At 30.0% G+C, this 15728-nt stretch overlaps 2 protein-coding genes across 3 annotated transcripts; one reads left to right on the top strand and one right to left on the bottom strand.

Moving 5' to 3' along the window:
• Window positions 1-373: 373 nt before the first annotated feature.
• Window positions 374-5375, top strand: LOC102582950 (protein DETOXIFICATION 43). The gene is made up of 13 exons (XM_015307874.1): window positions 374-450; window positions 532-653; window positions 3030-3226; window positions 3371-3544; window positions 3688-3823; window positions 3918-4014; window positions 4096-4196; window positions 4311-4474; window positions 4570-4641; window positions 4729-4845; window positions 4922-5017; window positions 5095-5216; window positions 5294-5375. The coding sequence occupies exons 1-13, from the start codon at window positions 374-376 to the stop codon at window positions 5361-5363; spliced, it is 1545 nt and encodes a 514-aa protein (XP_015163360.1). The 3' UTR covers window positions 5364-5375.
• Window positions 5376-8114: 2739 nt separating this feature from the next.
• LOC102591764 (zinc finger CCCH domain-containing protein 30-like) lies at window positions 8115-12290 on the bottom strand. Of its 2 annotated transcripts, XM_006345390.2 has the most exons (3): window positions 11946-12290; window positions 11243-11343; window positions 8115-10638 (listed from the first exon to the last, which is right to left on the bottom strand). In XM_006345390.2, the coding sequence occupies exon 3, from the start codon at window positions 10625-10627 to the stop codon at window positions 8435-8437; it is 2193 nt and encodes a 730-aa protein (XP_006345452.1). In that variant the 5' UTR covers window positions 10628-10638; window positions 11243-11343; window positions 11946-12290; the 3' UTR covers window positions 8115-8434. The 2 variants fall into 2 exon arrangements, with proteins under 2 accessions (XP_006345452.1, XP_006345451.1); XM_006345389.2 differs by lacking the exon at window positions 11243-11343.
• Between the last annotated feature and the right edge of the window lie 3438 nt (window positions 12291-15728).

Genomic DNA, 15728 nt, shown 5'->3' with positions numbered 1-15728 from the left:
ATCAAATTGGAAGACTCTTAGATGATCCCCTTTTAAATTAATAAGCACAAGTTGTTTAACTTTATTAGAGAATTACATAAAACAATATTAACCTAGTTAGATACAATATAAATTAACACAAGTTGTTTAAGTTTATTAGAGAATTACATAAAACAATATTAACATAGATACAACATAAATTAATACAAGTTGTTTAAGTTTATTGGAGAATTACATAAAACAATATTAACATAGATACAATATAAATTAACACAAGTTCTTTAAGCTTTATTTGCATGAATGCTCTTATTTTGAGAGAGGTAGTTTTTAATTTTTGTTTTAAAACACTACTAAAAAAACATTTTGCGCCATAAGTTATCAAAATCAAGGACTCATGGCTGAGGTTGGAAATGTAGCTTGCACTAAAAGAAGATGGAACATACCAATCTTTGTTTTCTTTGAAGACATTAGGTACATTTTTTCAAATTTATATTGTTGTCAATTTTGCTCAGTTTAATCACTTATGTAATTTGTTTTTCTTGTTGTGTTCAGAAATGTCTTCAAATTCGATGATCTTGGAATGGAAATCCTACGTATCGCGTTCCCTGCAGCTCTTGCATTAGCTGCTGATCCTATTGCTTCTCTCATTGATACAGCATTCATCGGTCATTTAGGTACATACGTTTGGGGGTAAAGTTCAGATAGTCAATCAAATAAGATTCAGTTGTACTTAACGGTTTCTTAATCAAAATTCACCTAAATGTGAACAAGGGACTTTTGTATTCAAAAGCTTTACTTGACAAAAGACGTGATAATTTAGTCATGAAAATAGAACGGATACAATTTTCATATATTTATCTATACTGCTATCTTTGTCCATTTTTAATTGTCATAATTTTCTTTTTTAGAGTCAAATTATAAAAACTTTGCCTAACATTTTACAATGTATTTTTTCATGTTGATATGCAAAAAAATTGCAATTTATAGTACTTTTTGTATAGTTTTTGAATATCTAATTTTTTGTTAAAAATATCGAATTAATGTAATCTAATTTAACTTTGAAAATTAATCAAATTGACTTTGAAAAAAGCGCAACATGACAAATAAAAGTCGACGGAGGGAGTACCTTAAAAGCATGAATTCTCTAACTTAAATGTTAAATTACTATAATACCCTCAACTTAAAACACCCAAATTTTTTTTCCAAAGGGCTGTCACTTTTACTTTTCCAAAGAGTTATGATTTTTCCAATGAGTTATGACATTTTCAAAGGGTTATGACTTTTCTAAAGGATTGTGACTTTTCTTATAAACATTTTTCCGTACTAGCCTTTGTTGGCTATAAAAAGAGGGGTCTCCTCACACTTTTAAACTACAAGTTTTTTAAGTTTTCTATTGTTCTTCTTCTTCTTAAAACACCTAATTTAGTATATCTTCTATATTTTATATTATATTATATTTATTTATAATATTTTATTTTAAAAGCACACACTTTTTCGCATTGAATGGTTACGACTTTTCTAAAGAGAAATGTGACCTTTTTGAAAAATTGTGACTTTTATGATTAAACACAATAAGCACATGTTCATACTACCCTTTGTTAATTATAAATGGAGGGGTTTCCTCACATTTCTAAACTACGAGTTTTTTAAGTTTTCTATTCTTCTCTTCTAAAAAAAACTCCAAGTGTGATTTACAAATGTTGAGAATCTCAAAGTTCAGTGGAATTTTAACACTCTATAACTTAAATGTTAAATTAATATAATACTCCAACTAAAAACATCCAATGTAGTATATCTTCTATATTATATATCAATATTTATCTATTTATGTTATAATAAATGCAGAAACTCCAACAATACAATAATAACTAAGTAATGCACTATAGGAGAGGGAGGAGCAACTAAGAGATATTAAGAGTGACGTCTTTATTTTTATATATCACAATTAATTTTAAAATGAGAAATAGGTCCAAAAAAAAAAGATAAATCTAATTGGAGGCCATATAGAGAGGTGTCACATTACCTTATATATATCTAGCTTAATATTATAAATAGTTATAGGTGTTTTCGGATTTTGATTTGACAATTTCAATAGTAATCATAACAAAGTTCACATCCACTATAAATAGGAACTTATATTTTATTATTCAATTTATAATTGTTTGCTTAAAGTTTTGTTTTAATGATGTTGACATTATTTTTTAACAATAATATAGTACATGATTTAATAATCTCGTGCAAGGCACGTGTCTCAAAACTAGTTATCAGTAAGGACAGGACAGTTACTTTTTTTTGTTTGTTAGGCCATAAATTTTCCAAGTAAAATTTGGAGGGAAATTCGGCAAATAGTGTTTGTCTATATAATTTGTTATTATTTGGCAAATATTTTTGGCAAACAACCAAAATTCCCAAATACTAGTTTTTTCTAGTATTTGGGACAAATCTCATTATTTGGAAACTTTTAAAAATTCAAATTCTACACCAAACTTTTATCTTTTACAAAAGATACTCTTTATAGTAGTTGTTTGTGTCGTATTACATTTTTTTTTATGTGAAAACCAAAGCAGTGATGAAATATGAAAGTGATGATATAGTTGTTGATGAAAATGACGAATAATCGACTTAGGGTAATAAAGTCATGTGTTTCATCTACTTCACGATGTATGTAATGATGCTTGTTGCACTCACTCTGAACTACCACATTGATCCAATGTCATGGACACTACTTGTTATTTGATGCAACGGAGATCCAATTGCTTGTTGCGGAAGTCAAGAATCTTGCTATGTAATACAAACATATGGTTAATTTTGATAGTTTTTAAAACTTATGGTTATAAATCATATTTATTAAAAAAGTGAAATATATTTCACAAATATTATGGCCAAACACATGGTGAAATTCTCACCCAAATAATATTTGCCAAAAAAATTTGGAAATCTATGGTCAAACGCTAGCTAATATTCTCATTTGTTTAGCGAATTTCATAATTACTTGACTATTTTGCCCTTACAAAAAAAAAATCTCAAACGTTGGCTCTTCATGACTGCAGGGGCAAATGAAATTGCAGCAGTAGGAGTTTCAATTGCCATATTCAATCAAGCCTCTAAAGTCACAATTTTCCCTTTAGTGAACATAACTACTTCATTTGTTGCTGAAGAAGAGACTGTTAGAAGAATTAGTGAAAAAGAAGCAATAGGTGATTTAGAGAAGGGTAAGGAGGAGAAGAATGATACAAAAGTAGAGCTAGTACTAACTGATGATACTGACAATGACAAGAAGGAAACCAAAGAGATCGCATTAGCACCAGGTTATATATAGTATCTTTTATACACTGACATTCAATTTTTCATGATAAATTAACAGAATAATGTTACGTTTACAGAATCTAAGACGACAAAATGTGAGTCCTTGGATAATAAAAGTAAAGGAAAACTCAAACGTGTGAAGCGACATATTCCATCAGCTTCAACTGCAATTCTCATGGGATGCATTCTTGGCCTTCTCCAGACGATTTTCCTCATATTTCTCGCGAAACCAATTTTAAGCTTAATGGGTGTGAAATCTGTAAGTATGAATGTTCAATCATCATTAGTACATTACATTAGAACATACAAGGTGTACGTATGTCCAAATGTCATATTAAATTATGTGACCATCTCATCTGAAAGATTAAGAGTAACATGGTTTTATTTAACAAAATCATACAGGATTCTCCTATGCTTTCTCCAGCAAAGAAGTATTTGACCTTGAGGGCAATTGGTGCCCCTGCAGTCCTTCTTTCTTTGGCTATGCAAGGTGTTTTTCGCGGTTTCAAGGATACAAGAACTCCGTTATACGCAATTGGTAAGTAGTATTTACTCTGCTGCTTAAAGTACATCAAAGGAAAATTAAGATAATTGATCCAACTCTGATCATAATATTTCTTCTATTGTATCAGTTGTTGGAGATTTAACAAACATAATTTTGGACCCAATCTTTATTTTTGTTCTCAATTGGGGTGTTAGTGGTGCTGCCATTGCTCATGTTCTTTCTCAGTAAGTCCTTTTTTTTAAATTAAAACTAATTTCAAGTTAAGTCACACAATTTCTAATATCACTCTGTTATGTTTCCATTAGGTACTTGATATCGATTATTCTCCTATGTAAATTGATGACAGAAGTTAATCTATTACCTCCTAGCGCAAAAGATCTGCAGTTCAGCAAATTTCTCAAGAATGGTAAGTAAATGATAGAAGGCGAAAAAAGGCATATATTATACATACATATATACTTAAGATACTGAAACGATTCATATGTACGTTAATTAAGTTGATAAACTTCGATTGCTGCAGGATTTTGGTTACTAGCAAGGGTGATAGCTGTTACATTTTGTGTGACATTGGCTGCATCATTGGCTGCACGATTAGGCACAACGCAGATGGCTGCATTTCAAGTTTGCTTACAAATCTGGCTAACATCATCTCTGCTTGCTGATGGATTAGCTGTAGCAGGACAGGTAAAATAACACACCAACTACACATTTAGGCAATAATAATGTCACTATTAAGTAGAAATGAGACTTCTAATTATCGCGGTTTTCTTCTTTTCCAGGCAATACTTGCTTCTTCTTTTGCTGAGAAAGACTTCCAAAAGGCAAAGGCTGCAGGAGTTCGAGTCCTACAGGTACTGTTCAATAAGTTTGGCTTTAGGCTACTAATTTTATGCAACACGTCAAAACAGGTGATACTGATAAAGTTTTTTGTTATGCAGATGGGATTAGTGTTGGGATTCGGACTTGCTATAGTTGTTGCAATTGGGTTATACTTCGGATCAGGAGTCTTTTCAAAGGACAAAAATGTTATCCGTTTCATAATCATTGCCATCCCGGTACAATTCAATAAACATTATTTCAGATTCTTCTAATTTTCTTTCAGTATTATTAACTTATTTTTCGATCGATCAGTTTGTTGCTGGTACACAACCAATCAATTCAGTGGCATTTGTGTTAGATGGTGTCAACTTTGGAGCAAATGATTTTGCATACTCTGCATATTCCATGGTTAGTTAGTTTAGACAACTAATTTACCTTTTGAATTTAATTACCGCTTTAATTAATGTAAACTGATTCTTATGTAGGTTTTAGTTGGTGCATTAACCATAACCTCTGAGTTTTTCCTTTACAAAACCAATGGTTACACTGGAATATGGATTGCTTTAACCATATTCATGGTCCTGCGTACATTTGCCGGTTTATGGAGGTAATTTCTCATCTCTAACATCTTAAAATAAAATTATAATAAGATACGAACTCAATTGACTCGATAATTGATTACAGGATGGGGACAGGAACAGGACCATGGCGTTTTCTGCGGATTCCATCAATGTCGGTAGAAGCCAAGTCATAGAGTTGCTAGAGCACTTGTGTCACTAAATATATTCAATCTATTATTTTCCTAGGGAGTTACTATTGTTTTTCTTGCGTATAGGGTAAAAATTCTACAGAATTTTTTTATGTGAATAATGTGATGTCATTTTTATATGATTTTGACATTTTGTAATGGAATATGGCTAATAGCTAGATACATATGAAACTTTTAAATGTTTTTGGTGTCATATATTCATGACATTATGTCCTTAAATTTTCTTTATTTGTTGTTGCTGAAAACATAATTTCCTCCTTAATTAGTTCAGCCGTGAAAATGAATCTCCAAATTAAATTGGAAATTAAGGAGTTTGGCCACGAAAATATATTATTATTTTTTTAGAGTTGAACTTAGAAAAATACGTTTGGTGGCACACTAAATTACACTTATTAATATCCGAGATAATTCATGTTATCGATCATCTCTAGTTAAAATAAGTCTGTAAACTCCATGTCTTTTTCCTTGTAATTAATCATTCATTTCTTTATGGGATTTTTACAAAATATATAGTTCAATACAATATATTACATCTACGTAGTTATTGTGTTTAAATTTTATTTTATTAGTAGAATTCATGTCTAACTTATATAAAAAAAAAAAAAAAATGTTATGTCATATTTTTTTATGATAACTTTGAAGGGGTGATTTTATAAAAGAAAACTTTAATTCAAGTGATTTTATTGAAATAAATTAAAGTTGACTTTGTTATACAATTCCTCGTAGTTCAGTGACCTTGTGAGATATTTACTCTTTATTTATATATAACATTTTGAACACTATTAGATGCAATAGAGACTTCAGTGAAACCTATGCTGCATTAATAGGAATTTCATGGCGCTATGACAAAAACATAAGGAACATTGAAATTGAAATTCTGGGCATTTCTTGTGAATTTTTTGGCTCCGCTACTAATTAACTGGATGCATCTCTGTTTATTTGTGTTTATATAGTACCTCATTATGCAGGGGAATAAACTCAAATTTATTCTAAGTTTGTCTATTGTTTTAATATTATCTTGATTGAAAAATTGATTCAGAAACGTTCGTTCTAAATCCATGCGAATAATAATTTTAACCATGATTGATCATTGTTCTCACCCTAACAAAAATTAGTCGGAGGTAAAATCTATTATGAGACTAATTAGGGTTACATAACACTTATAGGCATATGTATTTTACCCAAACTAATTAGAATTGGGAAACTCTTTCCTCAACTAAACCCGTGGAAAAATTTCCTTAATATATTTCTAATCATTTAGCAAACCATTACTACTAAATTTATGTAGTAATAGTTTTGTATATTAATTATTACATTCATTTTGTATGTTAATAATTACTACATTCATTGTATTAATAATTTTGCATATTCATTATTTCTCCCAGAGTTATAGTATTATACTTATGGTATTATTAAAATTATGAATTTAAATTTATTATTAATTATAATTTTGATAAATTCTTTTATATATATTTTTGCAAATTTGGAATTTGCACCTATCACCTTATTTATTTTGATCATGTTACTGAGAATATACTACTCAAACAAATAGCACGTTGAATTTCTGTTCCACTAGCATTTCATGTGTCAAAGTTAATTCATCAAATAGTTATCGACTTTTAAATTTTTCTATAAAAATCACTAAGAAAACGTTTTAATTTAAATTCACTTAATTTATAGATAGTTTATCGAAAAATAACTAAATTTTTAAGGATACCATTTTGTTGAGGTTATCCCTCACCGAGAGAAAACTCAATATTAATCGACAACCTGACGTGCATACCATTTGGTTTAATTAAGAATTAATAGATTAGGCTTATCAATTTTTAAAAATTAACAATAAAAAATAGACTTAATATCATAAATTAAAGGAGAAACTTATATTACGAAGTCAAATTGGAGGACTCTTAAATTATCCCTTTTGAATGAACATAAGTTATTTAAGCTTATTAGAGAATAGCATAAAAATAAGAATTCCGAATGTTACGGCTTTAGAAGTTTATAACTGAAAAAATATAGTAGTTTCAGAATGGACAAAGTTATGCTCTAACTTATTTCTACAAACTTGAACCGAACAAGATAAAAATCCTTCCAAATATTATCTTGCAAATTCACAATCATCAGACAAGATAAAACGTAGTATGTTATAATAAAATAAGATCATAATTAATTTAAGAAAGAAAAAATAGAAACCAACTACACTAGGAGAAATTCGTGCCATGTGGCATCCAAGATGACTTTAAGACGTGGCGAACCCATTTCACCTGTTTTTGTCCTTTATTTAGGACTACTATAATGTCATTCATTGCTTCTTTTAAATTATTTTTGTCCCCACATTTCATTATCAAAAATAGGGAACTCGACAAATCCAACATATATTTTTCCATTAAAGAAATCTGCCCAACTTCACCCACTATTTATCTGCAATGACAAACTCATCATTTACTATTTTAACCTACACATTCAAAGTCTTTGCCCAAATTTTCAAACTTTAAAAGAAATCTACCCTTTTGTCACCATCCATCACTATCTCAAGTTAGAACACCTATGTTTGGACAACACTCCACATTTTTTTATCCTCAAATACTAATCACCATCGAAACCTGCCCACTTCATTTACTCCACAATCTAAATAACCCTTCTTTATTGAGTGGGTGGGTGGGTAGCAAATATGGAGAGATTTATATATATAAGCACATAATCATGCAACACCTTATTAAAATGAAATACTAATGGTAAACAATACAAAATATAGTTTCATTTGAGAGTAACAAAAAGAAGTCCTTCAGGATTATGGAAAAACACAAGGATGATCTCAATAAACCTGGACTGGGTTTTCATTAATACAGCCCAGGAAACTTAAAAACTGTTGCTTGTAAACAAATAAACAATTAGAATTGAATAGAAACATTATGCAAAGTTCTCCCTGTTTTTCTCAAATTTCCTCCCCTCCATAAACAAAAAGTTGTACCATAAAACAATATATACTACCCCCAACCCTATGAATTTGATTTGTTTGGCTAAACACGAAAATGAGTTAATAGTGTCTTATCTCGCTAGGCGACAAGCTGATCAAGTTGCATCTGCTCGAGCCAAGCTCCTAAAACTGAATGATCAACTGAATCAATTTGGGAACTGTTTTTCAAACTCTTCTCACCGGATGGTGCAGCAACTGAATTAGGAGCGGCCTGCTTCTCTTTCATCTCGGTTGGAGATTCCTTCACAAGAGATTGCACCCATGATAGGTCAGGCTCTTCTCCATTATTGAGCTGCTCAAAAGAAGATGATCTGGGCAGGTGTCCAAGTCCATTTCCATTGACAGACCAGTCAACCTTCTCATTGGGAGACCCCCAGTTGGACCAAGAATTACCCACTGGGGATCCAACAATTGATACATTATTGGATCCAAGATCACGAGAGCTGAGGCTTCGCAGCTGTTGCTGTTGCTGTTGCTGTTGCTTCTCACGCTGAACAAATGCTGAAAGGCGAGCACTCATGGGAGAAATGGGCTCCATGCTTCTTGGGGACATCCTTCCAGGTGAGGAAACACCAAAAGAAGCCTGCAAAAGAGGGTGCTCAATGTTTTTCGGCGAAAAAACGTTAGTATTAATTGGTGAAAGCATGTTCTGTTGCTGTTGGAACTGATTAAAGTAAGCCGACTTGTGTGATGGGGAAAAAACACCACAAGCCGCTGCCTGATCAGAAAATCGTGGAGAAGAGTTCATCTCAGCAGAAAATAGCTCTTCAAGATTTGAAGGAGTTAGTGTCTTGGACCGACCAGATCGGTTCAAAGAGGCAGAATTAGGACGCTGCTGTGAATAGCAAGCCATGTCATTGAAAACTAGTTGTTGGGCATCAAAATCCTGCAACATGTTAAAATCCTCAGGCGGAATGTCTCGTGCACTAAGGGAAGACCTCAGACGGCTAGACTGCAGATTGCTTCCAGGTAGATGAAGAGTTGGGACATTTGGTTGAGGCCATGGTGCAGGTGAATGAGACATTCCATTGGCACTGGGGGACATTGGTTGGTTAAATGCAGAAGGAGACATCACAGAGTGCGCTGAGGGCGAACCAGGAAAAAGGTTCAGTGCTGCAGCCATGTCCATCACACTAGCTGCAGAAGCAGCTGATCTAGGAGATGGAACTGCAGATCCAGTGGAGACATACAAGGGCCTAAGCTCCTCAGTAGTATGGGCAAAAAAACAAATTCGCCTAGCACAGCTTGTACCATCCTTGCACAGACGGGTACGATACTGAGCGGGGTGTAGCCAGCACTCAAACACCCCATGAGCATATTCACACATATCACCACGCCGGCAGGCCCCCTTGCGAAATTCAGGACAAGGCACACAGCTATAGTGGTACTTCCTTGGATCTCTTCTGCGAGCATTCTCTCCAGGGTGGACAAATGGGCACTCCGTCCAGTCATGTGAATAGGCCCTAGAACATGGACGGACCTTAAAAGAGAACATGCGGAACTCATCTGTTGAATATATACTGTTCTGGATATCAGGGAGAGATGGATCTATTGGATATTCTTTTTTCTCTCGTGCAGAATTTGCAGGGATATCACTGAACTTCAATGCCATAGGGGAAGATGAGGACTCCAATGATGAAGGAGATCCATTTTCTGGTGATGGGGAGAGAATGGGAGAGGATGCATCTGAAGTAGCCACAGATACTCTCAATTTGCAGTCACCAACTGAGCCATCAGATGAATTGTTCAGAAGCAGTTCTTCTAGAGAAGCTCTAGCACCAGGAAGCTTTGGTGGAACAACGATCACATCAGCTGGCCGCTGGCCATTAGCATCCTCAACATTAGGATCAGCACCAGCTGATAGTAGCAACTTAACTGCATCAACAGCATTGACAGAACCACTGGAGGTTGCACAGTGAAGAGCAGTGCATTTGTTTGGACCACAAACACGGTTAACATCAACGACAGGGTTAGAGATAATCAACTTCAAAACATCTAAACTTCCATAAGTGGCAGCTACCATTAAAGGAGTCCTTTCCTCGTTAACAATCTGTTTTGCACCTTTTTTCCTAACCAACCATAGCCCCACCTCATCAATAGCAGAAGCATCGAGCTCAACAGATCTTTTAAAACCATCAAGATCGTTGTTTGCAGCAAGTTCAAGCAAACTAGAAAAAGAATCTTCAGTCTCAACTGTGAGTTTAGTAATACCCTTCATACTAGATGTAGAATCAGTAACAGATTGGTTGGGTCTTTCTGGGCCAGTGCACATGCTTCAGTCAACTGCAAGTCAAAAATCAAGAAATTAAAAGAAGTTTATAGCACCAAATCTAGTAAAAAATTCCAAGCACCATCTTTCTAGAATTAGATGTTTGTCATATACAGATTAATAAAATTGAATAGAAAAAATCTAATTCAAGAATACACCTGACAGACAATATCAAAAACTCAGAATCCTCCCAAAAAACACAAAAGAAAATTTATCAAACTGCCCATAAATTAAAGGGTCTGGAATCAGTGGGGAAAGCCGAGGGGGGGAGAAAATATATCTCTAAAAACAAGAAAATAGTCATATTAGGTACAACTAAACTCACCTAACCTTCTCTCAAAAACTAATAAAAATACACCATCCTTGTAAATAGATAGACAATCATGATAGAAAGGTAGAATGAAGAAGTTTATTTTGTACAGACATACACAGAGGTAATTTTCTAGTTGGCACTCCATGTCACATTAAACTTCATACTTTAAATAATAAATTTATTTGCTTAAATTCTATAAAATAAGAAGTCTCTATCAATTTATAACACAGTAAGTTATTATTATTTTTATAAAATATCAACTCACAAGGGTTAACTTACATTCTAGTCTTTGCTTTTTCACATACCTTGATTAACAACTAATTATAATCCCTGATTCAGTTTCTTTTCTGGTAATATCTCCATCTTCTTCACTTGAATAGGCACATATGTTGTAAAACATTAAAAACTGTGAATTCAATCATAAAAATAAAAAATAAAATTCCAAACTGTGTTCCCTTTTGTCATAGAGTAGCAAAAATTATTCTGCAAATATTTCATAGCCTATCAGTTTGATAATGATCAATGTAAGCTAAGGAAGAATGATCATGTCAACTCTGTTTAACCTGAAATTAAAATATATATGATCTGATCTATTGTTTTTCATTGACTCAGTTCATCAGCTGCACAAAAATTCACCTTCACACACCAAATATTAGTGATAGAGACAAAAATAAAATGACAACTATATCAAAGAGAATCGCATCTCATACCCAAATATATTCAAAAGCAGAGTCATCCCTTTTTAAAAAACAAAAAATCCCCCATAACATGAAAAAAAATCGCATCTTTACAGAACAAATCGCCACAATACATATATAGAAACACATAGATCAACATATCAGCCGATTTCAACAAGAAAATTTAAGCTATAAAACTAGAATCTACTAATATAAAATCACTGCAGATTGTATTGATAGTCAACCACAGTCAGCAAACATAACAGTGAGTATAAATAAAATTAAACTACTATTCACAAATTCGATCTCGATCATTCAACTGAAATCTTACCAGAAATCAAGCAAAAATCAACAGCTATAGTTGCTTTAGCAGATCCACAACAACAAAGCCTCGAAACAGATTTCTTCTTCAACACTCCTTCGACGTTGAGAACACACCAGCAGCAGCAGAAGAAGAGGAGAAATCGCAGAAGCTACATACACTAATCGCTTCGATAACCATAACCATCTTCATTGAAACTTCAAAATCAGGTTTTTGTAATCTATACATACATGTATACATAGAAGAAGTGAATCTCTATATATATAAACACACCATTGGAAAAATGTAGAGAGAGAAAGATGTAGAAGTAAGGAGAGTGAGAAACATGAAGTTGTGTAATAACAGGGAGAGAGAAGAAGAAGAAGAGGGGGAAATAGAAATTAAAAAATGCAAATGCAAATGCAAATGTAAATGAAATTGAAATTAAGATGAAATGATATTGAAATGAACGCTAAATTGAAGTAATATTTGAAAGTGAAGGTGTGGGGACGGGTTTGGCCGGTTGAATGTTACCGGTTGGGTGGGTAATAGTTGAGGTGTCCCGGATTTCAAATCGTAGATTAATGTCGATTTAAATAGGGGATTTGGAGTCCGCCTATAATAAAAGGAGAGAGAAGGAAGCGGACGTGAGGTCCAATGGTCAATTATGGTTAATTTTTGGGATCAAATCAAAAGAAGAATTTGTAATACAATGTATATATTTTGTGAGTAGTTTAATTGATATTCAACAAAATATAAAACTTCAATAAATGATAGAATAAATATTTAAAAATTCAGATATTTATTTTGAACTCTAAATAATTTGTTTATTTTGTAGGGTGAAAAAATTTCGAAATTTCAAAATATCAATTATAATATCGAATTGAGTATATATATATAATATAATAAGGGGGCACGCGGCAGAAAGAGAAAACTTGTGTTTTTTTAAAAGCTAAATACCCTTATATTTCTCATAATTTACATTTATTGCCATGCTACAAGACGAAATAGCCACAACTTTAAATTCTACCAGGTTGTTTGGTTTAATTTATTTTTTTTATTTTTTTAAGCTCTCACCCTTTTGCTTCTTTAATAACTCGAACTCGCAACCTTTGGGTTGGAAGTAAATGGTGCTTACCATCCGAACAACTCTCTCTCATCTTTGGTTTAAATTATTGTAAGGGAAAATGATCAAAAAAAATGTTCTTAAAATGTGTGAAAATAATGAAAATGTCCTTTGTTTATAATTTGGCTCAAAAATGTTCTTTTCGTCAATATTTTGATTTAAAAATATCCTTGTAATCAATATTTTGGTCCATAAATGCTCCTATAATTACTAAATGGATCAAAAATGTCATTTTCTGAATATGTATTATTTTTTTCCTTTTTAAACACATCTTCTTCCTAATTAAAATATTATTAAAAAACCACGTTCTTGTTTTCTTTCGTTTAAAATCACTTTAACAAATAAAAAATGTAAGAAATATTTTTTTCTTCTTAATCTCATTTTATCAATTAAAATAGAATAACTTCATATACCCTCTCGACGGATAATATATGTCATATATATAAGATCATGGTATATTCATCATTAATTTATATTATATAACGATAAAAAATAATTATAATATTTTATTTTTATTTTAGGATTTGAAAAACAATTAACTATCATTTACTATCATTTTTTTCTTAAGATAGTTAACACCATAAAGTCTCATGTTCTTCTAATTGAAAATTGACATGTCACATTAATTTTAATTTTTAATAATTAATCAAATAAAAAGTCCGTATTAGTATTTTATATGTTAAATTATTATTATTATTATTATTATTATTATTATTATTATTATTATTATTATTATTATTATTATTATTATTATTATTATTATTATTATTATTATTATTATTATTATTATTATTATTATTATTATTATTATTATTATTATTATTATTATTATTATTATTATTATTATTATTATTATTATTATTATTATTATTATTATTATTATTATTATTATTATTATTATTATTATTATTATTATTATTATTATTATTATTATTATTATTATTATTATTATTATTATTATTATTATTATTATTATTATTATTATTATTATTATTATTATTATTATTATTATTATTATTATTATTATTATTATTATTATTATTATTATTATTATTATTATTATTATTATTATTATTATTATTATTATTATTATTATTATTATTATTATTATTATTATTATTATTATTATTATTATTATTATTATTATTATTATTATTATTATTATTATTATTATTATTATTATTATTATTATTATTATTATTATTATTATTATTATTATTATTATTATTATTATTATTATTATTATTATTATTATTATTATTATTATTATTATTATTATTATTATTATTATTATTATTATTATTATTATTATTATTATTATTATTATTATTATTATTATTATTATTATTATTATTATTATTATTATTATTATTATTATTATTATTATTATTATTATTATTATTATTATTATTATTATTATTATTATTATTATTATTATTATTATTATTATTATTATTATTATTATTATTATTATTATTATTATTATTATTATTATTATTATTATTATTATTATTATTATTATTATTATTATTATTATTATTATTATTATTATTATTATTATTATTATTATAAAATAACAATCTTTTTAGGAGGGACTATAGAGTCATTCCCAAATTTGTAAAAGCAAAAAAATTAAACTATAACCACTACACTAATTGACCCATTATTCGTTTTGTTTTTTTTTTAAATACAAAAAACACCCAATTCATGCTCCTCCTATTTGTTTTATCATGTGAGTCTACTAACCCTAATCCATTCTTCATGTCTAATTTCATTTTAAAATACATTAATCGTCTATAGTTATTAAAATATCCAATGAAATATCACTTGAAATCTAAGACCTTTTCGTAGCCAAATTAAGACCAAGTTCCTTATGTAGCTATGTCAAAATTGGGAATGGTCTCTTTCAATATATGCATATTAAGGTGTCCTATATAATCAAATACCACCTGAAATAATCTTAATTATTATTCTAGGGATGCTTATCCGAATATACAAGCAATGGTAAATAATGGATATTATAAAAATATAATTCCAAGATGAATAATAATTTTTGGATTATAATTTAGGAGTCAGATGTATGTAATTAGAGAACACAAAGAAAAAAAGGTTTTAAAGATGTTATTCCAATAAAAAATTATTTTTATTTTTATAATCATGTGAAACTTGATATTCACTATTTATACCGTGTGGGGGGCTATAAAGGAGCAGATCATCTCTATGAAAGATTTTTTCATTTATTTTCAAAGAATCAAATTCTAAATTTGATTAAAAGTGAAAGTAATTCATTCATCAGGCCATAACAATTAATGGTCATGACCAGTGATATATTCACGTCCATTTTCTAATTAAAATACCTTCAGTCAACCATAAAAATTACTATCTTTGTCTCTAATTACTTGTCTACTTTTGAATTTGCACGCCTATTAAGAAATCAATAATTGACATAGTGAGTTTACAATTTTACTCCTATTAATTATGAAGTAGATGAATTAAAAACTTAATATTTTCAAGAAGTTCTACCTTTTTCAAAGTAATTAATTGAGGGTATAATAGGTAAAAAAAAATTGTTCTTTTTTTATTTGTCAAAATGGACAAGTAATTAGGGACGACTAAAAAAGGAAATGTGGACAAGTAATTAGGGACAGAGGAAGTAATTAGGTGGTCTGATGTATTATTTATTGCGC

The sequence above is a fragment of the Solanum tuberosum genome, unplaced genomic scaffold, assembly GCF_000226075.1.
Source record: "Solanum tuberosum cultivar DM 1-3 516 R44 unplaced genomic scaffold, SolTub_3.0 scf00068, whole genome shotgun sequence".
NCBI lineage: Eukaryota > Viridiplantae > Streptophyta > Magnoliopsida > Solanales > Solanaceae > Solanum > Solanum tuberosum.
This window is presented reverse-complemented; position numbering and strand designations above follow the sequence as displayed.